We start from the raw sequence: 27,374 nt of genomic DNA on the forward strand, positions 1-27,374 counted from the left end.
TAACAAATCTTTTCAGCTGTTTATGAACACTTAGTTTCTGTCCATATTTTGGCTATCCTGAACAATGCTGAAATAAACATGGGAGCACGGATATCTCTTCAATATACCAATTTCAGTTCCTCTGGAAATACACCCAGAAGTGATTGCTGGATTATATGGTAATTCCATTTTTAATATTTGAGGAACCTCCATACTATTTTCCAAAGTAGCTGTATGAATTTGCATTCCCACTCACAGTGTACAGGGCTCCCTTTTCTCTGCATCCTCATCAATACTTATTATAATTTGTGTTTTCTATAATAGCCAATCTAATAGAGTTAATGGTATATCTCATGTGGCTTTAATTTCCACATCCTTAATGATTAGTGATGTTGCACATTTTTTCATATATCTGTTGGGTATTTGTATCTCTTCTTTTGCAAACTGTCTGTTCAGATCACTTGCCCATTCTTCATTTGGGTTATTTGTATTCTTGTTATTGAATTGAGTTCCTTAAATATTTCGGGTGTTACCTCCTTATTGGATGTATGGTTTGCAAATATTTTCTGCAAATTTGTGGATTCTCTCTCACCATGTTAATTGTTTCTTTTCATGTGCAAGAATCTTTGTAGTTTGATGCAATTCTATTTGTCTATTTCACTTTTTGTGTACTTACTTTTCTAGTTCAATCCAAGACATTGCCCAAACCAATGTCGTGAAGTTTTTCCCCTAAGTTGTTTTACTAATAGCTTTACAATTTCAGTCTTGTATGTAAGTCTTTTATTCATTTTGAGTTAATTTTAGTATATGGTGTGAAATAGGGGTCCAATTTCATTATTTTGCATGTAGATATCCAGTTTTCCCAATACCACTTATTGAAGACTTTTCTTGATTGTGTGATCTTGGCATCTTTGTCAGAAATCAATTAACTGTTAATATTTGGATTTATTTCTGTGCTTTTTATCCTGTTCTCTTGTTTGATGTGTTCATTTTTTTATGCAAGCAAAATGCTGTGTTGATTATAATAGCTTTATAAAATATTTTGAAATCAGAGAATATACTTCCAGCTTTGTTCATTTTGTTCAAGATTGCTTTAGTTATTTGTAGTCTTTCTGCTTCCATACAAACTTTAGGATTGCTTTTTCTATGTACATTAAAATGACATTGAAAATCTGATAGTTATTTCATTGAATCTATAGAATGCTTTGGATAGTATAGACATTTTAACAATACTAATTGTTCAATGCATGAACATGGAATATCTTTTCATTTATTTGTGTCTTCTTCAAATATTTTCATTGATGTTCTATAGTTTTGAATGCTCAGATCTTTCCACTCCTTGGTTAAATTTGCTCCTAAGTATTTTATTTGTTTTGATGCTATCATAAATGGGATTATTAAGATACTTCATTGTTAGTGTGTAGAAATACTAGTGGTTTTTATGTTACTTTTGCAACCTGCAAATTTGTTTATCAATTCTAACAGTCTTTTGGTGGACTCATTAGAGTTTTCTGTGTACAAGATATATCATCAGCAAACAGAGACAATTTCACTTCCTCCTTTCCTATATGGGTGCCTTTTAGTTCTTATTCTTGTCTAATTGCTCTAGCAAAAATCTCCAGTACCATGTTGAATAGAAGTGATGAGAGTGGGCATCATTGTTGCTGATTTTAGAAAAAAAGCTTTCAACATTTTACTGTTGAGTATAACAGTGTTCTGAGTTTGACTCTATGCTTGCTTATATGTGTGAGTTTTGTATTTTCACATATATTTTGTTTCTATTTAGTGGTCTTTTCCTTCAGCTTGTAGGATTCCTTTTAGCATTTCTTGTCAGGCACGTCTAGTGGTAATAAAGTCCCTCAGCTTTTTTTTGTCTGAGAAATTTTTTTATTTCTATGTTGGTTTCTGTGCATTTGATAGAAGAACCACCTCTCACAGTCTTGTTACATTAGTCTAGTGTAGGAGATATTCCTCCCCAGAAGCCCAGCTAGAGCTCTTAGATGAGATTCTAAGTGCCTCTAAATTTTTGCTTTTACAAACTTTGTTTTTAGTGGTTCCCCAAAATTAGAAAGTTCAAAGTCATGCTAATGCCTTGAAAGAGGTGGAATAGAATACAGTCCATTTGTATGCAGCTAGAGTATTAGATACGTGTTCCAATTTCTTCTTTTCTTATAGAGAAGCTGAGAGCTAGAGTTTATCTCTCACTCATTCTGTCCTACACTAAGGAGAATGTCGGAGGCAGCTGCTCGTACTCTTGGTCAGACTGCTTACTTTGAACCTGGGGAGAGAACTTCTGAATATTTGCAAATTTAAAGGTCACTTTTTCCCCCCTGAAGTCTAGGAGACTCAGGAGTGCAGAGCTCTGTCAACTCCCAGAGCTAGGTGATTTAGGAGACAGTCACATGTGTGAAGGCTATAGAAGTTGGGTTACTCAATGAATGTAGAAACTACTTGAATGGAGAGTCTGCATATCTAAATTCACTGCTGAAGCAATCCAAGGACAAAGGTGCAGGTAATGCCCACTCTCCTGTTCAAACAAGCAGAAATATCATACCTTCCTGTCAAGGGGAAATTTCTAGTGTGGGATTATTAATAAAGTAAAGCCAGGGAAAAGGGATGGGAAATGCCTACTTTTCCTTTCAGGAATGAAGGAGTCCCCCAGTCTCCTTCTAATGAGAGATCACAGAAATTCATTTCAGGATATAGTCAGGGAAGAAGGTATAAGGATTGTCCACTCTCCTGTCCAAGCAAGCAGAAGTTTAACAATATTTTTGCAGGGCGAACATTCTGGTCTGAAGTTATTGCTGAAGTAAGCCCAGAAAGAAGGCACAGGGGATATTCCCTTTCATTTTGGCAAGCAGAGAGGTCTACCAGACACCCTCTAATGAGAGATTGCAGACATTTATCTCAGGAGCAAGCCAGCAAAGAAGGTGTGGATAATATCCTTCTTTTTGTTTAGGCTGAAGGAAGTTTATTCTTTATTTGCTACATAGGCTCCCAGATAACAACCCAGTTCTGGCTTGTTAGATGCCAGAACAAGAGAGATCTGCTCAAAAAGCTTGACCCCAAACTGCTTCCAGGGGAAGCTGGAAGCTGAGCTGATCTAGGTAACTATAGCTGCTGAGAGTTCTCAGGTAGTTCAAATCTTCCTTTTTTTTCTTTGTGCTTGAAGAAACTATTCTGATTTCCCGTCCCTGTGGTTCCTCAAACACAGTGATTTAAATTCTAGGCCCTCCACAGGGACTGTAAAAATTTGGAATTTTATGTATGGTCCAAGCCCCTCAATCTTCAGAAAGGGAATGGGTGTTAGGTTTTATTTTCCCAGTTATAAGGCTCTGTGTTCAGTGTGTGGTTAGTCTGTAAGTGTATCTCTGCTTTTCCTACCAAATTTGATGTGGATATTTCTCAATTGCCTGAGGTGTAGGAGTCTTTCAACTGGATTCTGACTTTCTCTTGGAGAGAATTGATCTGTGTATAGGTGTTTACTTGGTATGACTGTGGGAAAAGGGATAGTCAGAAGTCTCTTATTCCCTCCATGGTGCTGATATGCCCTCATACATTAATTCTTAATTTTAATTTCCAACATTCTGTCAAGTTATTACATTCTTCACTATTTCTTTGCCATTACCCGCTGCCAAGTCGTTCTCATATCCTTCTTAGATTACTGCAATAGCCCCTTAATACATCTCTCCTGTTTTCTCAATTCCAATTCATTTTCCAAATAAAAGCTAAGTATCTTTATGTTTGTTAGTTTGCCTTAATCCACACAATAATCCTCTGGGGTAGATCCTTCTAGTCTTATTTTATTACATAAAACCTGAATCTTAGAAAGATGAAGTAACTGAGGTCACCCAGCTAGTAAGTGGCAGAAATGGGACAGAATTTCAGAAGCTAGAGCCTAAACTCAAAACCTTTGTGCTATGTGGCCTCCATTTTGTGTTATTGTTGTTTGATTTTTATTATTAAGGCTATATCAAACAATGACTTTGTGCCAGAGATAGCATGTGTATGGGTTGGGGGAGGGGGTAAAGATTAATATGGAAACAAGCAGCTGCGTGAATTTGGCATATTAGCTATAAAATTAGAAACAATATTAGCAGTAGAATTGAGATAGGAAAGTTGGAGCTCAGGAAGTTTATGAACTTTAATTAAAATGTCACTGATGTAGGTGCCAAAAAACATGAAAAGGATAATCTATGTTAGTTAATTGTCTCTTAACAGGGGGAAGGAAATCAAGTAGATAATCAAATGAGCAATGGACATTTTACATTTTGATTAAAAATCTTCTCCATCATCAAATGACTCTTACAAAGCTATCTGGGAATAAAAACAAAGTTTAATGCTCTGTGGATAAAATAACAGATGGTATTTTATACATGGTCAAATTTACATGAGTGATATATAATATACAAATATTAAACTGGTAAAAGCCTAGGAAATAATAGAAATGCTCGATGATACAAAGTAATTCAGATCATTTGTTTGTGAATGAGACATCTTGTTTTATTCAGTTTCTGCTGTTTATAAAATAATTTCAGAGAATGAAATGTAATATTCTGATTGGAAACTAATTGGCTATTCTTTTAAATTCCTCACAGTGTACCTAAACCCCTTCAGGGGTGGGAAACGCTTTCATGTTGCAAGGCTGCATTAATTTAGCTATAATCAAATAAGGCCACATTCAAGAAACTTCAATTAGCTATACTTAAAATGTACATTATTTTGTAAAAAATCTAACTATTACATTCTTAATAATTTAAAAAATGTGAACTATTCATTAATTTTAAAGTTAACTAAACTTTTGACAATTTTGTTGTGTCTGCTTTTGTTGGAAAGCATTTGAATATTTGGTTGTAGAATGGAGGTACACAATTTCAGGTGATCGTCTAGACTGGTATCAGTCATCTGTGACCTTGAGGGCATCTTGATTTGAGTCAGGTAGGAGAATGTAGATTTGCAGCAATAAGTACTTGAAAAGCAAGAAGGCATTTTGGAGGGCATTTTGCCTAAGTGGGTATTCTACTACATTTTTCTATATTTTAATTGTATCTTTCTTAGCATCAATGACTTCAAAGTATCATCAGAGAACTCAGTGAATTCTATATATAGTTCTTTAGGTGCCTTGGTGGTATCAAGTAGGTGAGGCTGAAATGCTGATTTGAGTATGATGTCATGGTTCTTAAAGTCAGTGAAACTTTCATTGTATTTTCTGATTGATAGGTTTGTATCAGCTGCATATTCTTCAAATGATTCACATGTATCATCTTGCTCATCTTTGCTAACTGGGGAAAATGTTCATCCAAACTTTCCTTTTGAAAACGAAGTGTTTTGGAAAAAGATGGCTTTTTTCTAAATGCTTGGATTTTTGACCACATACCATATATAGACTTAGTTTTACCTTGCAAAGAAATACTCAAGTCATTTTGATTTGACATGATATCACACAGAAATGCTGCATTCCTATTGAAATCTTCTTTCAACAATTCACATTGCTTATTCTGTGCTTCATAAAATTTAACTATATGTTCTCACAGAGATAAAATTTTGGCAAACACCTGTCCCTGCCATAGCTAATGCATTTTAGAATGATATAGCAAATCCACAATGAATAATACCTCATCCTTCAACTTCCGCATGTTATGAAACTGACCATTCCATGTTGCATTTGCAGGAATATAGTCAACAATACTTATAACTTATTGCAAAGTGTTAGCACAGAGATTTTGCTGATACAAGACATAATGAAAAGAAATGAGATCATTTGGGTCTGTTAATACTTTTTTTTTGATTGTGCAATAGATGAAATGTTTTTCTTCATGTTTTTCTGTCATGGAAGGTACACTGTCTGTACGTACACTCACTAAATTTACCAAATCCAGTGCAACTTCATGATATTTATCTTGGAAGCTGTTGAAGATATCTATCCCCTTGTGTTCTGTTCACAAGAGCACCAAAAGCAACCAACACTTTGTAACAAAGCAAATCTTCTGTTATGACCCAAATAAAGTAAAAAACTGTGCTGAGTCAGTAGTATCAGTTGATTCACCCAAAGCAATTTATAATATATATTTTCCTTTTGAAGTATTGCATGAAGTTGTTCTGTTAAGTTGAAGGCTAATTCATGCTGCCTATCAGTTATAGTTCTCCTTAAAAGAGGCAGTTGTTTGTACTTTGAAATGTTTTCAGCTCTGAGCATCCTACAACTTCAGCAATACATTCTTGCACAATTTCTACATCACTGAATAGCTTCCCTTTTTCTCAAGTGTATAAGCTATATGGATGGTGCAAAAATAATTGCGGTTTTGCACTGTGAATTTTAAATCGTTATAACTAGGCTCAAACACATCTTTATTAATCAAAATTAGGGACCATTACAATCAACACAGTTTTGCCAGAAAGAAATAAGTTTGTTTATTCCTATAGTGTAAAAATCCATGCTTTGGGATTTGGAGAACTCTTGGAAAACTGTTCTGCATCCTGCTGGTTGTGGAAGCATTTACACTGCACAAAGTTTTCGAGATACTTGAAGAAGTGGTAGTTGGTTGATGAGAGGTCAGCTCAATATGGCAGATGAGGCAAAACTTCCTAGCCCAATTCATTCAACTTTTGAAGCATTAGTTGTGTGACGTGCAGTTGGGGATTGTCATGGGGAAGAATTGGGCCCTTTCTGTTTACCAATGCTGGCTGTGAGTGGTGCAGTTTTCGGTGCATCTCATCAATTTGCTGTGCATACTTCCCAGATATAATAGTTTCACCAGGATGCAGAAAGCCATAGTGGATCAGACCAGCAGCAGACCAGCAAACAGTGACCATGACCTTTTTTGGGTGCAAGTTTGGGTTTGGGAAGTGTTTTGGAGCTTCTCGGTCCAAGCAGTGAGCTGATCATCACCAGTTGTCATATAAAATCCACTTTTTGTCACATGTCACAATCCCATTGGGAAATAGTTCATTGTTGTTGTATACAAGAAGAGAACACAACACTTCCAGTTGCCATTCAAGACCAAAAACTCTCAGGACCTCTCGATGCTATAGAAACAAGTTACAATGAGCCTGAACTGCACATTCAGAATTCTCTAGATTAGAAGTGGTTTCTATTTTTCTAGGGTCATGTCTTCCTCACACTTGAGGCCTGACCAAGAACTCTCCAAACACATTCTGCTCTGTTCTAACAGTAGCACCAGGGCAGCCACTGATTTTCTGTACAGCAAGTGTCTAGCTGGGAGTGAAATGACACTCTCTCCTTCATTCACTTACCTCCATTCTTAGGTGAAGGAGGAAAGAAACTCTTCATTTGTGCTTAATCCATAGATGAGGAGGAATAATCTTCTTTACCAACAGCACTGCATTCCTCACAATAAAGAGAAGACCTTAAATTCCCTCTCTTGTATCACATGTCTAATTTTATTTCTTCTGAAATTCAGGTACCATTTAGAAAGACCTCCTTACAGTATGAATGTCTGAGTACTTTACTAAATCATGTTTTTAAGACAGAGAGAGATTAGTGTGAAGTTGGCTAAATAGGTGTCTTTCATACCACATTAAAAATTAAGATGACATCATTTAGCAATCTTGCTTGCCATGAACCATCAGCCATTTCTAATTTTTGTTTCTATGCTGTAACCACCAAATAAATTCCTCAGTTTCCAAGGCAGTTGGAATAGCAATTGCCTTTCACTTGACTAGACTACTTTGCCTAGTCAATTAAAGTTATTTTCTATAAAAATGTAATTTAAATTTTTCCCAAAATGCACCTGATTCAATTTCATCATTCTTTCAGAGAAGCCTTTTCTCTTAGGTTAACCTTGGAAGTTAATTTTGAATTGTTCATTTATCCATTCAACCTACATATAATGGCACCTACTACATGCATAGCACTAAGGTTGGCTCTGGGGCTACAGAAATGTCCAGGCATCTTCACTGTCCTTTTAGAGCTTACATGTTAGCTGGGGAAAGAAAGTACATAGGGATACAAATAAATAAGGTGCAGATTGTGGTGAGCAATAATAGGTGCTATTAGAGAACAAACTTTAAATACAGAAGTTGAGGAAGACCTCTCTGATGAGGTGATATTCCATCTGAGATGAGAAGTATGAGAAAAGGACAAGCAAGGTGAAGGGCTTACAGAATTGTATTCCAGGTGTTGAGGCTTAAGTGTGTGAATAAGTATGTGATATGTTATTCTAGAAAATGGCAGGAGGCCGATATCACCAGTGTTTGTTGACAGAGGGGGAGAATCATGTATGATCTTAGAGGCCCCACTAAAAGATATTGTTTCTATAATCACAGTACAATGAGAAACCATTGAAGGATTTAAGCAGGGAAGTGAAATGAAGTCATCCATTTTTTAAAAGACCAATCTGATTTCTCAGTACAAAACAAATTGTAGGAAGCAACAGTGAAAGCAGCAAGACAATTAAATTCTACCACAGTTGACAGACAAGAGATATTGGTGATTAGGACAAGGACACTGTAAGTGGAAACAGAGAGAGATGGTCCTCTGAATTGATGTTGTGTCCACACAAAACTCAAATGTTGATACCCAAAGACCAATGTGATGTTATTTGGAAATAAGACCTGTGAGGAGGTAATAAAAGTGGGCCCTAATCCAATTGGACTGTTGTCCTTATAAGAAGAGAAAGAAATGCCAGAGCTTTCTCTGGACCAAGTAAGGACACAGCAAGTGGGTGCCCATCTACAAATCAAGAAAAGTGCCCTTACCAGAATCTCACCATACTGGCAACTTGATCTTGGACATTCCAGCCTCTCAAACTATAAGAAGAAATTTCTGTAGGGTAAGCCTCCCAGTCTGTGGTATTTTGCAATGGCAGCCTGGGCAGCCTAGGACAGATAGATACATGGAGAATGGTTTTACCAATACCACCACCAGGGTTTATTAATGGATCACATATGAGTGATGAAAGAAAAAGGGAATTCAATGATGGTTTCTATTTTTATCTTGTTTTAATTTATTTTTTGGCTTGATCACTCACAGAATGGTGGCACCACTTATGAACAATTAAAAACAAAATAAAACACTGGAAGAAAATAAGACCTGGCTGGCAAGACAGAGATAAATCAAGAATCTCACTTTGGATATATCTATTTGGATGTTTCTGAGACATAGGAGAGAACATAAAAAGTAGATATTTGCCTACACAAATCAAGATCTCAGAGGAGAGTTCTGGGCTAAGATATAAATATTGAAGTGGTCAGGATCCAGGACCTATGTAAAATAATATTAACAAATGAGAGCACTGAAAAAATGTACCAAGAGAGATGAAGGTCAACATTTAAACAGAAATTTATAATGAAAATGGATAGAGAGTGAAACAAGAGGAGGAAAATCAAGAGTAGCCTGGAAAGGAGTCTACAGGATAATGTATCAAGAAAGGAGTTTGTGATTTTAACCAGAGCAATTTTGGGGGAGCTGCAGACATAAAATATATTTTAGTGATGCATATTATCCCCTTCTCTCAATTTTTATTCATTTTTCTATGAATGTTTGAGTTGATTTCTAATTTTATTACATTGTGGTCTGAGAAGATGCATGGTATAATTTCTATTTTTCAAAATTTTTTGAGACTTGCTTTGTGGTCGAGGCTATGGTCAATCTCAGAGAATGTCCCATGAGCTGATGAGAAAAACATATATTTAGTGGTTTGGGGGTGGAATGTTCTGTAAATGTCAGTCATTTACAACTCATTTGTCCCAGGGTTCTGTTTAAGTCCAATGTTTCTTGGTTTATTTTCTGCTTGGAGGATCTGTCCTGTTCTGTCAGAGGGTTGTTGATGTACTTGGATATTACAGGGCTGCTGTTTATATTTTTATTTAGATCAAGTGGAATTTGCTTTATGAATCTGGGTGCACCTGAGTTAGGTGCATAAATATTTGGAATCGTTATAACTTCTTGTTGAATTGTAGCCTTCACGATTATTCAGTGACCATCTTTGTCTTTCATTACTTTTGTTGATTTGATAACTAAATTGTCTAAAATCATAACTGTTATACCAGCTTTCTTTTGGCTTCCATTTGTATGAAATATTGTTTTCCTTCCCTTCATCTTGAGTCTGAATATATCCTTGCGCTTAGATGTGTTTCCTGAATATAGACATGAAATACAATGGACATGGATATGGACTGAGTGAGGAAATTTTTGTTGTGTTTTATAAAATTTTGCTCACATTTTTTTAGCTATTTGAGAAGTAAGAGTTTTAGGAGATAGTATATTAAGATAGACATAATCTTATTATGAATGAAATAATTGATGTTTCAGGGAAAATGCAAGGGAAATGACCAAATCAGTTATAGCCTTAAAAAAAGATATAAGGAATATGATCAAGGCTGACATAGAAGTATTGATTTGTCTTTGACAAGTGAAGGAGCAACTTCTTTCATTTTAACAGGAAGAAGGAATGTAAAAATGTAATTATAGGAATGTTTACATATTTCATGCTAAAAAGATGAGGAAGTTACCAATTATTTAATACTTCAATTATTTAAGAATAAGCTGCCTTGTCTTTTGAGGGGGATGTTGAATTCCATTCTTCTTTTATATTGACCAATATTTCAATGTTCAATTGGAATGACTTTTATGCTAGCATTATACTGTTCAAACAATTAGAAAATGAATAATTATAGATTATACATGAAATGCACAAACAATTGTTGGTGAAAATAACTCATTATTTATTATCTTTCATCTTTTCATAAAGAATGATTGTCTATTACTGCTACCTAAGTCCAATAGCAGCTCTCTTTTAAGTTGGATGTTACATAAACTATCAAGTGGGAAAAACTTTTTTTTTGAATAAAGCAACTCTACTTCAATCAGACCTATCAAATAAGAACAACATTAATTACAGTGCAAAATCATATCTTTCAAATTCTGTATAGCAGTTACTGTTAATTCTATTTATTGTGATAAAAATCCTGTAGCATACACATAATAAATATACATAATTTTATGTATATTTATTACACACACATGCTGTTAACATAACCTAAGGCTATACGATGTAATTTTACAGAAATAAATACTTTATGGATAGTTTACATAATGCTTAGCCTCAACTGCACAGTAAATCCTAGGATATCAGGAAATATATAGCATGTTTTAAACAATTCATAATTTTAAATGAGCAATAGTAAATGTAATAATTGCTTACAGTATAATATAGTCAGTTTTTCAGTAAAAGCAGTTTTAAAATACAAAAAGTACACAATACTAAATCTTCCCCCAGACCTTCTTAGATGAAATGATTTTAAAGATGGGTTTAGAAAGATGTGTAGACATTTAGCAAATGTAAATGCATCCCAGCACATTTTAATAATAATAACATATCCAAAGTCTTAAGACGCAATGATATGGGCAGCTTGGATTGAATGTTCATTTAAAATTCTAGGTGGGTAGAGAATGATAGATTGATTTTTCTCCAAAGCAAGTTTAGTTTTTGTCCATGGCTTCTACCATGTACAAATTCATCCTTTCATAGCAGATTTGGATACCAAATCTATTAAACAGTAATTAAGTTAACTACTAGAAACTGGAAATTAGGTAGTCTAATAAAACGACATGAAAATGATTACATCTTACCTTGATGATTCCAGTGCTACAGATATTTAAATATATCAAGATCTTCCAAATTAGCATTTTTTTACCAAAGTAAATATACTGTACTAGTCCTAAATTTCATGTCTATCTGATATTTGTTTCAAGTGTATGAGACCTGAAGATTTGTCCTAAGCCTTAGTTGCTTCTCATACAATATTATTGCATTATTTACAATGATTGTTATAAAATAATTGTTCCTTTTCCTAGATTTGGCAATGTGGAGGCTCATTGGAGATTGTGACTTGCTCCCATGTTGGTCATGTTTTTCGGAAGGCAACTCCGTACACTTTCCCTGGTGGCACTGGTCATGTCATCAACAAGAACAACAGGAGACTGGCAGAAGTTTGGATGGATGAATTTAAAGACTTCTTCTATATCATATCCCCAGGTACACAATTCTATCATTTTTCTTTCTCTACAGGGAAAAATAAAGTTTTAAACATGCTGAATATATGTTTCATTATTACTATTATTCTATTAGTTAAAAGAAAACGTTGTTTATTACCATAATATTGCAACAAATTGAGAAAGTTGTACTATAAAGTTGATTTTGATCTAAATTGAGAAAACCTATTTATCTCAAATGTCTATATATTCTTTTTTATTTTGTCTCAACCCAAATATTATGCTAGAGAAATGGAGCAAGCAGTATAGAAAAATCCAAATTTAATTCACATTTATGAACTCCATTTAAGAATTTTCAAAATATATCTGAGTAGGGAAAAGTCAAATGATTTCATACATTAACAAGATGGTTTCATTTATACAGACGTTAAAATTTATATTTTTGAGGAATATTTAATGACAGTAAATTGTTACTCATCAATATAATTGAGTGAAAAAGAATAACACAGGACTATACAATGTTTTACTACCTTAGTTACAGAGAAATTTATATAGAGAGAAGTAGAAGTAAATGTAGGCTGTCAGTGGTAGGTAGGATTATGAGTAATTTCATTCTTTTCCTTATACTTTTCTATATTTTCTAAATTTCCTCAATATTCAAACATTACTTATTTAAAAAATTTTATATCATTAAAAAATAAAAAATAAGACATTGTGAGAAAATCTCATTTATAGGTGGTGGTAATGAAATTAATGATTTCATTCTTTATAATTTCTAGACTTTCTTCAATAGTCACATTACATATTTTTTTAAAAAGCCAAAAAAAAAAAAAAAACCTGAGGCATTAAAAGGAGATTGGGAATAAGGATACAAGAGGAAGACACAAGGTTACCTTCAAGATCTCAAAGGGTAAACGAGGAGACCAAAATAAATTTAACTGTATTGATCAAATAGTTTGAAGTGTTCCATTTTTGATAGTTCATGTGTAAACTTTATGATCATCAACGTAATTATTACATGACTCGTAAGAACAATAACAAAAATTCATGCCTATACCCTCTTTTCACTAATGTAATCTACTACATGACTTAGAAAAGCCAGTTTGTATTCTAATTGAAAGGCTCGGAATTTTGAAGAAATATATAAAGCAATTAAGACTCTTTTATAGAAGAGTCTTTTACAGAAGTATGATGAAAAGGAACAGCGGTATGAAGTTTCTTTTTAAGATCCACCATTACTCTATAGAGGGGGAAAAAAATGAGGGCATTGTATACGTAATGTGCGATTAGGAGAAGGACTTTTTCACACATTTTTAAGCCTCTTCTATAGTAAAAAATCTATTGCCAGGAACACTATTTTACACATAGCTGTATTTTCTTTACAGTAGAAATCCAGTCCAGATGTTCAGAGTTGAGTTCAACAAGAGCATGTAAAATTTGCAGCAAGGCAGTGACATTTATATAACCTTTTCGTTTTCTTTTGATGATACTTTTTGAATCTAAATCATAACTTGTAGAAATATATAAGCTCAAATATGAATAAAGATGTAATGGATGAAGAAGTGTGTTTTGTGTGATTATATGCAGTTTACATTCAGGAATATGAGTAATTGAGAATAATTGTAATCATATGTATTATATTCACCCTTGATGAATATTTTTAAAAAATGATGTGTTAGTCTTTTGTCTAATTTTCCATTGAATGAAAGAGGCAGATAAAATGGTAGAACCATTTCTCAAGTATAATGAAATGACTAGCTTTAGAGTATAAAGGATGAAAAAACATGCCTGTTATCTGGAACTAATGGCTTTATGTTGCTCCACGGGAACTGTTTGTATATCCTGAAAAGTGCAGTTTTTAAATTACAATGAATATCATTTGGAAGGTTATTGTTCTTATAAAGCAAACTTACTTTAAATCTAGAAAGGTATTTTGAAAGCAGAAAAGGGAATTTTGGAGAATATGCTGAAAATATCTAAGAATGTCCTAAAGGGCATTTAAGCTTACGTGTATCTTAAGCTTATGGCAAACACAGAGGAATGATAGATATATGAAGAGTACTCTTCACCTTTATTTTAATAGTGGGTCCTTAACCAGGGGCTGGATCAGAGAGGTGAGGCAAAGCCTTCCCATTTGCCACAACTCTTGTGAAGAGATTCCCTGAGAATGGCGGAATCTCCCTGCTATAATGTGTGTGTGTTGAGGGGGAGGAGGCAGGTGTTGGGGGGAGCAGGGGGACAGGAAACAATAAATTGCTTCTCAGTGGAAATGGAAGAATGCAAGCAGGCTGGAAACTAGAGCCAGATATTTAAAAACAATTCAAGCTCTGGGCAAATTTCAGATAATCCAAAAACAGATAAAACGAGTTATATTGAGGAAGTCAAGAATCTGTTGCTTTTATGATAACAATTATTTAGTTAGGCAATAGATAGTGGTGGTTTCTGTAAATTAAAATCAAAATCAATATTTCTTTGCTACCCTCTTGCATTGTTGAGTTTCTATTTTTCATCTCTTTGGGAAATGCATGAGTTTGTAACCAAAAATTGGTGTGTGTTTGGGGAAGAGGGGTGGGAGTTACATTCATTCACATCCACAGTTATAATTTTATCTTTTATTTATGAAAAACTCTGAAGAGTTTACAAGAGTTTATATTGAGTTCTCTGTAATCTCCTTAACAATGTGGCTAAGGAAAGGGTCATGGTTCTTGCTAGAAGCACCTCTGTACATTTGTTATAATTTGTCCAACATACATGTTTTTGAGGAGATTTCCAATTTTAACATATCTGTTTCTGTTACCAAATTTTATTCCTCACCTAATTCAGTTTCTCAAAATTCATTCTTTAAATATATAGCCATTATTAATTCTGACAACAACCTCCTATATACTCTGTAAAATATTACCTGCCTATTTTATTGTTTGGCTTCAGACATGCTCTACCCCTATCTGCCTTGAATTATCTGGGTATTCTTTCTGTGTACTCCCTGAAGTTTGATACCATGACCAACTGATCATTACCTCTTATCATATTGTTTTAATTTTTATTACTTTTCTCTACATCCAAAGTTGTTCAGAAATGTATATTCGCGGTGCCTAGCAACTTCCCTGTCACCTTGTAGTTTTCTTTTTTTTAGGTTTGCTAAATAATTAGAAGAATGAATATATGAATTTTAAAAGGGAGCCACTTTTGTTTCTTCCTTGCTATTGAATTTTCCATGATGTCTGGTTTATACCAGGGAATCTCTTCACAAGAGTTGTGGCAAATGGGAAGGCTTTGCCTCACCTCTCTGATCCAGCCCCTGGTTAAGGACCCACTATTAAAATAAAGGTGAAGGGTACTCTTCATATATTTATCATTCCTCTGTGTTTGCCATAAGAAAAGAAAGTTCCATTGGCTTACATGTATGCTTAGGGTTTTATGATTGAACCATAATCATACGTGCACACTGTAATATAACCTTGCCCTCCAAGTCTAATACAAAAGTCTAACAGGCACGATTAAAGCAGACAGTAATGTATTAGAGCAGCATAATACAAGAGCCAACAACTTAAGATAAGGTTACTTTTATATGTCTTGATTTTTATTTTTCTTATGAGCCCTATTAATTTAAAGTTAAACTAAGATACATAAATAACTACATGGGTGAATTACTTTTATCTGAATTTTTTCATAATATGTCCTAATTGTTTTGGCCTATGCCCATTAGCCATTCAGCAATATTGACAGAGTTGGCTGTGTATATTTTCTAAATAGGCATATAACTGAAGAACAGAAATACTTTGAAATAATGTTGAAGAATAGATTTGAAACATTTGTTTAGTTTGTTTTCCAACCGTCTTTTTAAGGATGCAAATACTATAGCATCATCGATTTTTAAAGCCCAATAGGCTCTTAAAGCCTGAGGCAGCTTTTATTAGTAATTGGGCTGTTTCAGCTTGGACCAATCTGATTGTCCTAGCAAATCCTTTGAAATAAAGTAATGTAAGCAAAAACTGCTCTTCTCAGAATACCCCATTATAAATAGCAACATGTTTTTTCCCTGTTGGTCACAGGTAAAAAGCTTAACAACTTGAAAATAGACTGTAGTCATAACACCAACCATATATTTGAAATGCTGACTTTTATAAATACTGATTTTCTTTCTTTGGGGAAGTAGATTTCTAACTGTATATCAGTGGACATGGTGATTAGAGACTATCCTTATATAACCCCAGGTTCTTCTTCCCTTTCTTAATGGACAGCTTGTGTTCTTTTTTTTTATTTCAGAATATTATGGAGGTACAAACCTTTTGGTTACATATAATGCCTTTGCCTGTCCCAAACAAAGGCTACAAGCATGCCCTTCCCCCATGCAATATGCTCCACATTCATTAGTTGTGAGTTTACCTACCCCCATCATCCATTTCCTACCTGACCAGCACAGAATGAATATTAATACCAAGTTAGCACCTTAGTGTTGATCACTTAGTACCAATTTGATGGCAAGTTCATGTGGTGTTTTTTGTTTTGTTTTGTTTTGTTTTGTTTCATTTTTGTGATACCTCACTTTGAAGGATTGCCTCAAGCACTATTCAGGATAATATAAGAGGTGCTAGTTCCCCATTGCTTTTTGTAGTTGAGTAGTACTCCATGGTATACATATACCACATTTTATTAATCCACTCATGTATTGATGGGCACTTGGGTTGTTTCCACATCTTTGTAATTATGAACTGTGCTGCTATAAACACTTCAGTGTACATGTCTTTATTATAGAATGTCTTTTTTTTTCCTTTGGGTAGATGCCTAGTAGTGGGATTGCTGGATCAAATGGTATTTCTACTTTTAGCTCTTTGAGATATCTACAAATTACTTTCCACAGGAGTCATACTAATTTGCAGTCCCACCAGCAGTGTAAGAGTGTTCCAATCTCTCCACATCCACGCCAGCATTTGTTGTTTTGGGACTTCTTGATAAAGGCCATTCTCACTGGAGTTAGGTGATATCTCATTGTAGTCTTGATTTGCATTTCCCTAATGATTAGAGATGTTGAGCACTTTTTTATATATTTGCTGGCCATTATTCTGTCTTCTTTTGGAAAGTTTCTGTTCATTTCTATTGTCCATTTATTGATTTTTTCTAGTTGATTCTTTTGGGTTCTAGAAAATTCTTGTTCTCAGACCTTTATCGATTGTGTAGAGAGCAAATATTTTGTCCCATTCTATAGGTTGTCTATTTGCCATAATGGCATTTCCTTGGCTGTGCAGAAGCTTTATAATTTAATCAGGTCTCATTTATTTATATTTGTTACTGCTGTAATTGATTTGGGGTCCTTCTACATAAATTTTTGCCGAGGCTGATGTCTATAAGAGTTTTCCAACATTTTCTTCTAGAGTTCTTAAGGTTTCACACTTTTGGTTGAAGTCTGTTATCCATCGTGAGGTGATTTTTGTGAGAGGTGAGAAGTGGGGATCCAGTTTCAATCTTCTGCATGTGGATATCCAGTTTTCCCCGTACAATTTATTGAATAGAGATTCCTTCCCCCAGTGTACATTTTTATCTGCTTTGTTAAAGATTAGATGGCAATACGAGGATGGTTTTATATGTGAATTCTCAGTCCTGTTCCAAATGTCTATAACTCTGTTCTTGTGCCAATGAAATGCTGTTTTGGTTGCTATAGCCTTGTAGTAAAGCTTAAAGTCTGGTAGACTGACACCACAATTTGTTCTTTTTCTCAAGATTGCTTTGGCTATACGAGGTCTTCTCTATTTCGATATGAAGCGTAGAATTATTTTTTCTAGCTTTGTAAAGAATGATGATAGTATTTTGATAGGGATTGCATTAATTCTGTAGATCACTTTAGGTAGCATGGACATTTTAACAATACTGATTCTGCCAATCCATGAGCATGGTAGGGTTTTCCATGTGTTTACACCTTCTACAATTTCTCTTCTCAGTGTTTTGCAGTTCTCCCTATATATGTCTCTCACTTCCTTCATTAAATATATTCCTAAATTTTGACTTTCTTTGATGCTATCGTGAAAGGTGTTGTGTCTTTGATTTGATTTTGGGCTTGACTGTCACTGGCGTATATGAATACCATTGATTTGTGTGTATTAATTTTGTATCCTGAGACTTTACTGAATTCATTTATCAATTCTAAGAGTCTTTTAGTTAACTCCTTGGGATTTTCTAGATATAATAGCATATTATCAGCAAAGAGTGAGAGTTTGACCTCTTCTGCGCCCATTTAGACACCCTTAATTCCCCTCTCTTGTCTGATTGCTCAGGCAAGGACTTCCAGCACTATGTTTAATAGAAGTGGAGATATTGGACAACCTTGTCTGGTTACAGTTCTAAGCAGCAAGGCTTTCAATATTTCTCTGTTCAGTATGATATTGATTGTGGGTTTATCATATATGGCCTTAATAATTTTAAGATATCTTCTATGCCTATTTTGTTAAGAGTTTTTATTATAAAAGTGTGCTGGATTTTGTCAAATGCTTTTTCTGCATCTATTGAGAGAATCATATTGTCTTTGCTCTTGCTTTTAGTTATGTGGTGAATTGCACTTATAGATTTGTGTTTGTTGAACCAACCTTGTATCTCTGGGATAAAGCCCACCTGGTCATGATGAATTCTTTTTTTCATGTGCTATTAGATAAGGTTTACTAAGATTTTGTTGAGGATTTTTGCATCTATCTTCATGACAGACATTGGTCTATAGTTTTCTTTTTTGTTTTGTCCTTTCTTGGCTTTGATATTAAGGTGATATTGGATTCATAGAATGAGTTGAGGAGGATACCATCCTTCTCAATGTTGTGGAATAACTTCTGCAGGATAGGTATGAATTCTTTTTCAGTTTGCTGAAATTCAGGCGTGAACCCATCTGGTCTGAGACTTTTTTGTGTTGGAAGATTTTTAATTGCTGCTTCAATTTCTGTGCTTGATATTGGTCTGTTCAGGAATTCTATTCCTTCCTGATAGAGCCTAGGAAGGTCATGTGTTTTCACATATTTGTTCCTTTCCTTGATGTTTTGCAGTTTCAGGGCATATAGAGTTTTATAGTATTCAAAGATAATGTTTTCTATTTCCTTAATGTCTGTAGTGACCTCGCCTTTTTCATTTCTAATTTATTAGAGTTCTAGTTCTTGTCGATCTAGTGAGAAGGCTGTCAATTTTGTTTCTCTTTTTGAAAAACCATTTTCTGGTTTTATTAATTTTCTGTATAGTTTTTTTATTCTCAATTTCATTTAGTTCTACTCTGATCTCAGTTATTTCTTTTCTTCTGCTAGGTTTACAATAATTTGCTCTTCCTTTTCCAGTTCATTGAGGTTAGTTTGTTGATTTTTGAGCTTTCTGTCTTTTAGATGTGAGCATATAATGCTATTAGTTTTCCTCTCAAGAATGCTTTAGCTGTATCTCACAGATTTTGATAACTTATGTCCCCATTATTGTTTACTTTGAAGAATATTTTGATGTCTATCTAGATCTCTTCCTTGACTTAATAGTCATTCAGCAATAGACTTTAATTTCCATGACATTTAGTTTCCATGAAATGGTGAGTGTTTCTATTGAATTTAATCTCTAATTTTGTACAAATGTGGTCTGAGAAGATATAGTATAATTTCTATTCTTTTAAATTTCTTGAGATCTAATTTATGGTTTAGGATGTGATCCATCTTAGAAAAAGTTCCATGAGCTGATGAGATTAATATATATTTGTCTTTATTTGGATGGAATGTTCTGTAGATGTCTGTTAGACCCATTTGTTCTAGAGCTCTGTTTAAGACTATTGTTTGTTTGCTTATTTTCTGCTTAGAGGATCTGTCCGGCTCCATCAGTGGAGTGTTGAAATCTCCAGCTACTAAGGCATCACTGTTTTTCATGCTATTCAGATCAAACAGGGTTTGCTTTATGTATCTGGGTGCTCCTGTGTTGGGTACATTGGAATTGTTAAGTTTCCTTGTTGTATTTTTTTCACCATTATATAGTGACCATCCTTTTCTTTCTTTACTTTTGCCATTTTAAAGTTTATGTTAGCTGATATAAGAATAGCTACTCCCACTTTCTTTTGGTTTCCATTTGCCTGGAAGTTTATTTTCCAACTCCTGACCTTGAATCTGAAAGTGTCTTTGTGAGCAAAATGCATTTCTTGGAGACAGCAGATACTTGGTTTGTAATATTTTATCCATTCAACCAGTCTATGTCGCTTCAGTGGACAATTCAAGCCATTCATATTTATTAAAATAACTGATATTTGGGGTAGATTTTTGGTCATATTGTTGGATAAATTCTTATTGTTTTGTTTGACCTCTTGAGCCATTTTAGAATCCAGGTTCTGGACTTTAACTCTTGAGTGATTTTACTTTGTTGGATGTCTATTGTGCTGTTCATATTACTATGCAAGTCTGAGTACTTCCTGCAGGGCTGGTCTTGTCTTCAAGACCATCAGTGATTGCTTGTCTGGGGAAGTCTTTATTTCTCCCTCCTAGATAAAGCTTAGTTTTGCCAGGTAATGAATTCTAGGTTGTTGACCATTATTCAGTTTTAGAAGATTGAGGATGGGTCCCTAGTTCCTTCTTGCTTATAAGGTCTCAGTTGAGAAATCTGAAGTCAGTCTGATAGGTTTTACTTTGTAGGTTATTTTACTACTTGAAGGATTGCCTCTTTCATGTTTAGTTTGGCCAGTCTAATAACTATGTGACATGCTGTTTGCCTTCTCACATTGAGTCTCCCAGGAGTTCTGTGTGCTTTTTGTACCTGGATATCTAGGTTTCTGGCCAAGCCAGGCAAGTTTTCCTTCAGTATTCCATGAAATAGGTTTTCCAGCTATTGCATATTGTCTTCTTCTCTCTCCAGGATGTCTGTAATTCTTATATTTGGTTTCTTTACATAATACCATGTTCGTTGTATGTTTTGTTCTAGTCTCTTGCTTCTATGTTCTTTTTCTTCATCTGATCTGTTTAGCGCATAGGCATTATCTTCAAGCTCTGAGATTCTTTCCTCTGAGTGATCCATCTTATTCTTAACTCTTTTCACTGTGTTTTGCAGCTCCTTGAAAGCCTTTTTCATTTCCAGTATTCTGTTTGGTTCTTTTATAGTATTTCAATTTCTTTAGAGATTTTTTTCTTTCATTTCTTGTATTGTTCTTATGGCTTCTTTGTGTTGGATTTCTATTTTCTCTTCAATTCCATTGAGCTTTCTTACAATCCATATTTGGAATTCTTCATCATTTTAATCATTTCATTTAAGTTCATATCCATTGTTGAGGATCTAATTATTTCTTTTGGGGTTGACTTTTCTCTCTGATCTTTCATGTTTTCTGTGTTCTTTCACTGACTTTTTCTTATCAAGCTACTTTGTCAATAACTGGGGGTGCTAAGACTGGTTTATGACCCTAAATCCAAGTCCCCAACGGTCATTCCTTGACAGTTCTGGGGAGAGGTAAGCTGGTCCTGTACTGCCTAAGAGATATTTTTGCAAGTTGGGTTACCTCTAGGCTATTGCCTTCACTTATTGCCAATGGAGATTAGTGAGTTTGGTCCCCCAGCTTAAGCTCCCAGGTGGTGGATTGCACTTGTGTGTATGATTCCACTGCCCTCTAATAGCTTAGATGGAAGGCACTGTTAAGCTATGGGGTTACCCTCTCTGTTGTTGATTGCAGTTTGCATGGAGGAGCCAGTTATTGAGGTAATCTGATGTCTCTGTATTAGACTCTGGTCCCCTGGATGGGTATACGAATGCCCCAGTCTTTGGGAAGGGTCTTGCCACTCCTGAGGGTTACTTGGACCCTGTTCCCCCTTAAGGTGGGGATAAGGGCAATATAGATTGTAGCTGGTGCCTGCAAGCCTGGATGTGTGTGCCTCTATGTTGCTTGATCTGCCAGTAGGGGGAGCCACTAATATGTTATTAAGGGCTCTTTCAGCACACCTGGGAGGCTGCTCCTGATAGAAGGGCTCAGTTGCTGTAATTGCTGAGGTCTCTGGCCAGATTTTTCTTTTCCTGTCCAAAACTCCAATGCTGGCAGCCACCAGGACATGGAGAGCAAGCCCTAGAGTTATGTTCTTATTAGATGACCTAAGTCGGTCCATCAGGCCAAATCAACAATCTGCCAATCATTATTCAGCACCAAGGCCCAGAAGATTCACTCTAGTCACACAGAAAAAGCAGCTTTTCTTTCTTCTCCCCACCTCCAAGTGCATAGCCTGCTGAGCCCCTCACAAAAGCTGCAGGGCTGGGGAAGGGGTGTTGCCTGAGACCATATCTCTGGGCTGGTGATCCCACAGGTGGCAGCTATCCACCCCTGAAGAGCTAGTGTTGAGGGGAGGCACTCAAGATTTGCCTGCTGACAACAGCCAGGCTAGCTAAATCAACAGGTCGTGGACTATTTTTCAGCACCAAACTCCTGTGGATTCATACCAGCCACACAGAGAAAGTGGCTTTTGTCACTTCTCCCCACCTCCAAAGGTGGAGCTCACCACACCTGGTGTGAAAGTCCCCTGGCTGGGGGATGGATACTCCCTGAAACTGTAGCAGCTAGCGCTGGAGGTGACCACTCAGGATTTGGCAGATGCCAGTTCAGCAGGAGAAATCAACAGGCCACCAGCTGCCCTGTCTGTATAACAGTCCTGCAGTCTCACATCTGCCTACCAGAGGGTCCTTCACTTTCTGTCCTGCCCTGAGCTGACGGAATCATCAATGGTTTCCAGGGACAGAGCCCCTTTTCAGTATTCACCTCTTTTATTCTGGTCCCACTGACCACCAGAGGCAAGATGCCTATCTCCAAACTCCCTCGCAGGGTTACAGGAATGAACCACTCAGACCAGTCCCTCCCTCACCCAGTGCGGTCCCAGTACAGAGCATCAGGAAGTTCAAAATGATTCCCACTATTGTCTCCTCTCCACAGAGCCTGTCATCCTATGCCACAACTTTGCACCGACCTCAGGTGCGTCCCTGTCTGAGTGGGTGTGGAGGTCAGTGGGGGAGCCATACATCCTCCTGTGGGTCAGATCATATTTCACTGGCTGGCTGGGCTAGCATGGCCGTCCTGCACTTTATTTCCTATTGTATATCTTGCACTCTATAGTCTTTGTGATCATATCTTCCATTCACCTTTTTCTTCTTTCCTGTGCTGTGTGTCCCACCTATTTCTCTGAAGATTCACAACACTGTTCTTAGGGGACGGGGGTGCAGGGAAGCAATCCACTCATGTGTAGCCATTGGAGTTCTTCACCTCCTTCTCTGAGAGCAGAGAGGCAGGAGGTTACCACAAATCCAACATTTTTTTCCTCCCAGCTTGTCTTATTCTTTTGAACGGAAACAAATTGAAATTAAACTTAAAGACTGTGAAAATATACCTTTAAAGATATTTATATGTAAGTAGGAAAATAGCTTATTTTTCCTTTGGTGATATTGTAGTAGTTTGATCTGTATTCTAGGTAAATACAAACCACACATTCAGAGAATAATCGTTGAACGTATTTTGAAGCATAACTCCTTATTCATTAACCTTTTAAAAGTGCATTAGAAAAATCAGCTCATCAAAGGCACCTTTTGTTAGCAGTATCTTTGGATCATTATTAAAGTTTAAGGTGTATATTCAGTTCTCTCTCTTAAAATTTGTATCTCTAAAATAGAAGTGTTTTCAGTGTGCTGATTTTTTGAAAAGATACAATATTTAATAACCAGCTTTTTGAGTGTAGAGCCCAATTTATTCAATAACTCATGAAAATGTTATTCCAGGCTGATCTTCTAACCATAGGTTTTGCTGTTTCCAGCAAAATGTGTAGCATGCAGATATTTTTTAATAATCTAAGAATATTAGTTTTTGGTTGGATTAACATGAATTCATCCAAAAAGAGTGCAGTACTTCTGATAATAAAGTACATTTGTATCTATGAATTTTGAATTTTTATTATTTAATAAATGCTTTTTCAGCAGTAGCAGCCATGGTATCACTGAGTGAATTTGATATGAGGAGGACGAAATTCTAAATCCTTACAGGGCCGCATGATGCATTATCTATGTGATGACTTGAAATGCTAAATATTAAAAATAAGGGATAACAGCTATAGTCAACAAATGATTTTTCCTGCAGCAATCAATCAAATTACTTTGATTCTTTTGAATTCTTTAATTACTTAAGGTATCATATCAATTTTTATTATTGGTCCTTTTATTCTTATTATATGTGTTTTTATTTATGTTTTTATAATAATGATATTACCTTGCTTCTGTCTTTATTTGTTGAGTGCTTATTACATTCCTACTTGGCATTATGCCAGGTAGGAGGAGATACAGACACAGTTAAGATGCTGCCTTTGCCTTTAAGGAGTGAACCAACTATATTGTCACATTTAATTTGTGTAAATGAAAAACAAGATTAAGCACTTAGTACATGAGAAAAACAGTGTTAAGAATTAAAAGGGATTCTTATGTGAACTACCTACATTTTCCTTGATTCTTACTTTTCTCAGTCACAAACTTCAAAGTGAAATGCACCTCCAACCCCTTTCTATTATCCCTGCTAATTTCTCTCCATTTATTTTTCTTTATCCCCAGACACATCCTCATCCAGATAACCTCTTTATCATCCTGATGGGGCTCTGTTTTAGTTTGTTTTGTGTTGTTACAACAGAATACCAGAGGCTGGGTAATTTATAAAGAAAAGTTTATTTGGCTCAGGTTTCTGGAGGTTGGGAAGTCCAAGATTGGGCAGGTCATCTGATGAGGGTCTTGTGAGGCTTCAACTCACAGCAGAAATCAGAAGGGGAAATGGAAATGTACAAAGAGACCAAATGTGAGAAGGAACAACCCACTCTTGAAGTAACCAATCTAGTCTTGTGAGAGTGAGAACTCACTCTACCAGATGGCATTAATTAATTCATGAAGGATTCACCCACATGACCCAAACACCTCTCGCTAAGCCCCACCTCCCAACACTGCCACATTAGAAATCAAATTCAGCATGAGTTTTGGTGGGCACAAACTAAAGGTAAATCGTAGCAGGCCTTCTTTCTTAATGTTTGTCTGAAGTTCATCCATCCTTAACATTGCTGCCAGAGGACCTTCCTAAACCAGAATCTCACTTGGCCTCTCATTTCTCTAACAACATTTTCATGACTTAAAACAAAGTCAAAATCCTTGACCATGGCCAACAAGGCCTTGCAGAATCTGATACTTGCCCAGCTTTCCAATCTTTCCTCCTACACTTTCGTCCCTAGGAATCCACATACTTGCGGTGTGTAACAACATTCAGTTCCCTAAGCTCAACATGGGGAACTCCCTCCCATTTTTAAGTTTTTGTGTATGTCTAAAATAGTATTTTATGAGTTAAGGAAATATACCATTGTTGCCCACCTCCATTCATCATTTACATATCAGATTTGATATAATTCCCCCAGGGATTTCAATGGTCCTGTAGTTTCCCCATTGTAGCATTTATGCATTTTTACAGCATTTCTTCCCTCCACTAAACTATGAAAATAAAGAACCTGTATTTCTTTTATTTGTTTGGTTTTACTTTAGAGTTTATTGAATCAAATCTATTAATTTTATATTATTTTATTGCATATGTCAGAGACAAATAAAATATGTAAGTCCAAATCACTACTACTATGTATCCTTCAAATATTTTCTTATGCATTTGCATATATATACAGATACATACGCATATGTAAAAAAATATAATAAGTACTTTTGTGACTTCTTTTCTTCTAACTTAATAGTATGCCCTACAGTGTTTGGCATATAATTCATAGAGGATTGTATTATTCCACTTTGCGGAGAAATAGCAATATATTGCATAGATGTATCAAAACATCTAATCATACCTATATTGAAAAGAATTGAGGCAGTTTCCAGTTGTCCATGACCACAAAAAATTACAGACACATTCTTGTAACATCTTTGTGAACCTGAGAGCATATTTCTAAGGGATGTAGTAGTATTAAAAATGAGATCTCTGGAGGCAGACTGCCTGGGTTAGTTCAAATCCTAGCTCTGCTTAACCTTTGTGTACTTAATTTCTTCACTTAATTTCCCTGCTCCAAAATGAAAATTATAATAATAGGAACTTCTATATAGAGTTTCTTAAGATTTAAATGAAATAAGATATATAAAGCACTTAGAAAAATGCCTGGGAAACATTAAAAACTCAATTAGTGTTAGATATCACCATTATTATTATTCATATATATTCATAGAAGTAAATTTATTGGGTTAATAGAGATATAGATTTATATTTTGGTACATATTATCAATACTTCTTACATTTTCTCAAAAGGCTTTAATTATTATTACTTCCAGCAACAGTGCTTGAACACTTACTGTATACTCTCAACATAATAGACTATCAGACTTTTTACTTTTGCATATATATGTGTGTATACACACATATGTACATATTTATTTATATTGTCATAGATATTCATTCACATTTCTAAAGGGAGAAATTTCCCCAAAGAGGTCACAAGCCCAACATGTGTCTGAAATCCATCAGTACAAACATTAAATCTTAAAGCTCTGAAATAGTCTCCCTTGGCTCCATGTCTCATATCTTGGGCACACTGGTACGAACGGCAGGCTCCCAAGGCCTCAAGCAGCCCTGCTCCCATGGCTTTGCTGGATACAGCCCACATGGCTATTCTCAGGGCTTGGGATCTGGTGCCTGAGCCTGGTGCCAGGCTAGAGCTGCATGCTGCTAAATGCTATATAATTCTAGGGTCTGGGGGGCAGCAGCCCCTTTCCCATGAATCCAGTAGGCATTGCCCCAGTGGGAACTTTCTGTGGGGTCTCCAATACCACATTTCCACTGAACATTGCCTTTGTAGTGTCTCTGAGTAGTAGGCTTCTGCCTGAGCACTCGGACTTTCTCAGATCCTCTGAGACCTAAATGGAAGCTGCCAAGCCTCTACTATTCTTGCATTCTGTGTGCCTGCAGACTTAACACCATGTGGAAGCCACCAAGGCTTATGGCTCAAACCCTCCAGAGTGGTGGCCTGAGCTATACCTGGGGCCCTTTGAGCTGTGGCTGGAACCAGAATGGCCAGAATGTTGGGGGCAGCATGCTAAGGTGGTAAGAGGCAGCTGTATACATGGCCTGTCCCCCAAAACTATTCTATCTTCCTAGGCCTCTCAGCCTAAGATGGGAAGGGCAAGCTCAATGATTTCTGTAATGTAATGCCGTCTGAGCCTTTTTCCCCATTGTTGTGACTATTAGCACCTGGTTCACTTTTAGTAAAGCTAATCTTTCTAGCAAATGGTTGCTCCAAAGCATCCTCAGACTTCTCTCCTGAAAACACTCTTTTAGTCTCTACCACATATCCAGGCCAAGAATTTTCTGAATTCTTACTCTGTGCTTCCCTTTAATTATAAATTCCAACATTATTTCATTTCTTTGTGGCCATATCTGACTAGAAGCTATTGTGTGTGTGTGTGTGTGTGTGTGTGTGTGTGT

General features: G+C 35.8%; 1 protein-coding gene across 1 annotated transcript in view; it reads left to right on the forward strand.

Annotated features, from left to right (window-relative positions):
- The window catches only part of GALNT13 (polypeptide N-acetylgalactosaminyltransferase 13), a 497,120-nt gene that overhangs the window by 326,999 nt on the left and 142,747 nt on the right, over positions 1–27,374 (forward strand). Inside the window, exon 8 of the mRNA XM_012779946.3 lies at positions 11,798–11,978. Coding sequence (XP_012635400.1) covers positions 11,798–11,978 — 181 coding nt within the window. The remainder of the gene's footprint in view (positions 1–11,797; positions 11,979–27,374) is intronic.

Source organism: Microcebus murinus, chromosome 8 (assembly GCF_040939455.1).
Source record: "Microcebus murinus isolate Inina chromosome 8, M.murinus_Inina_mat1.0, whole genome shotgun sequence".
Taxonomy (NCBI): domain Eukaryota; kingdom Metazoa; phylum Chordata; class Mammalia; order Primates; family Cheirogaleidae; genus Microcebus; species Microcebus murinus.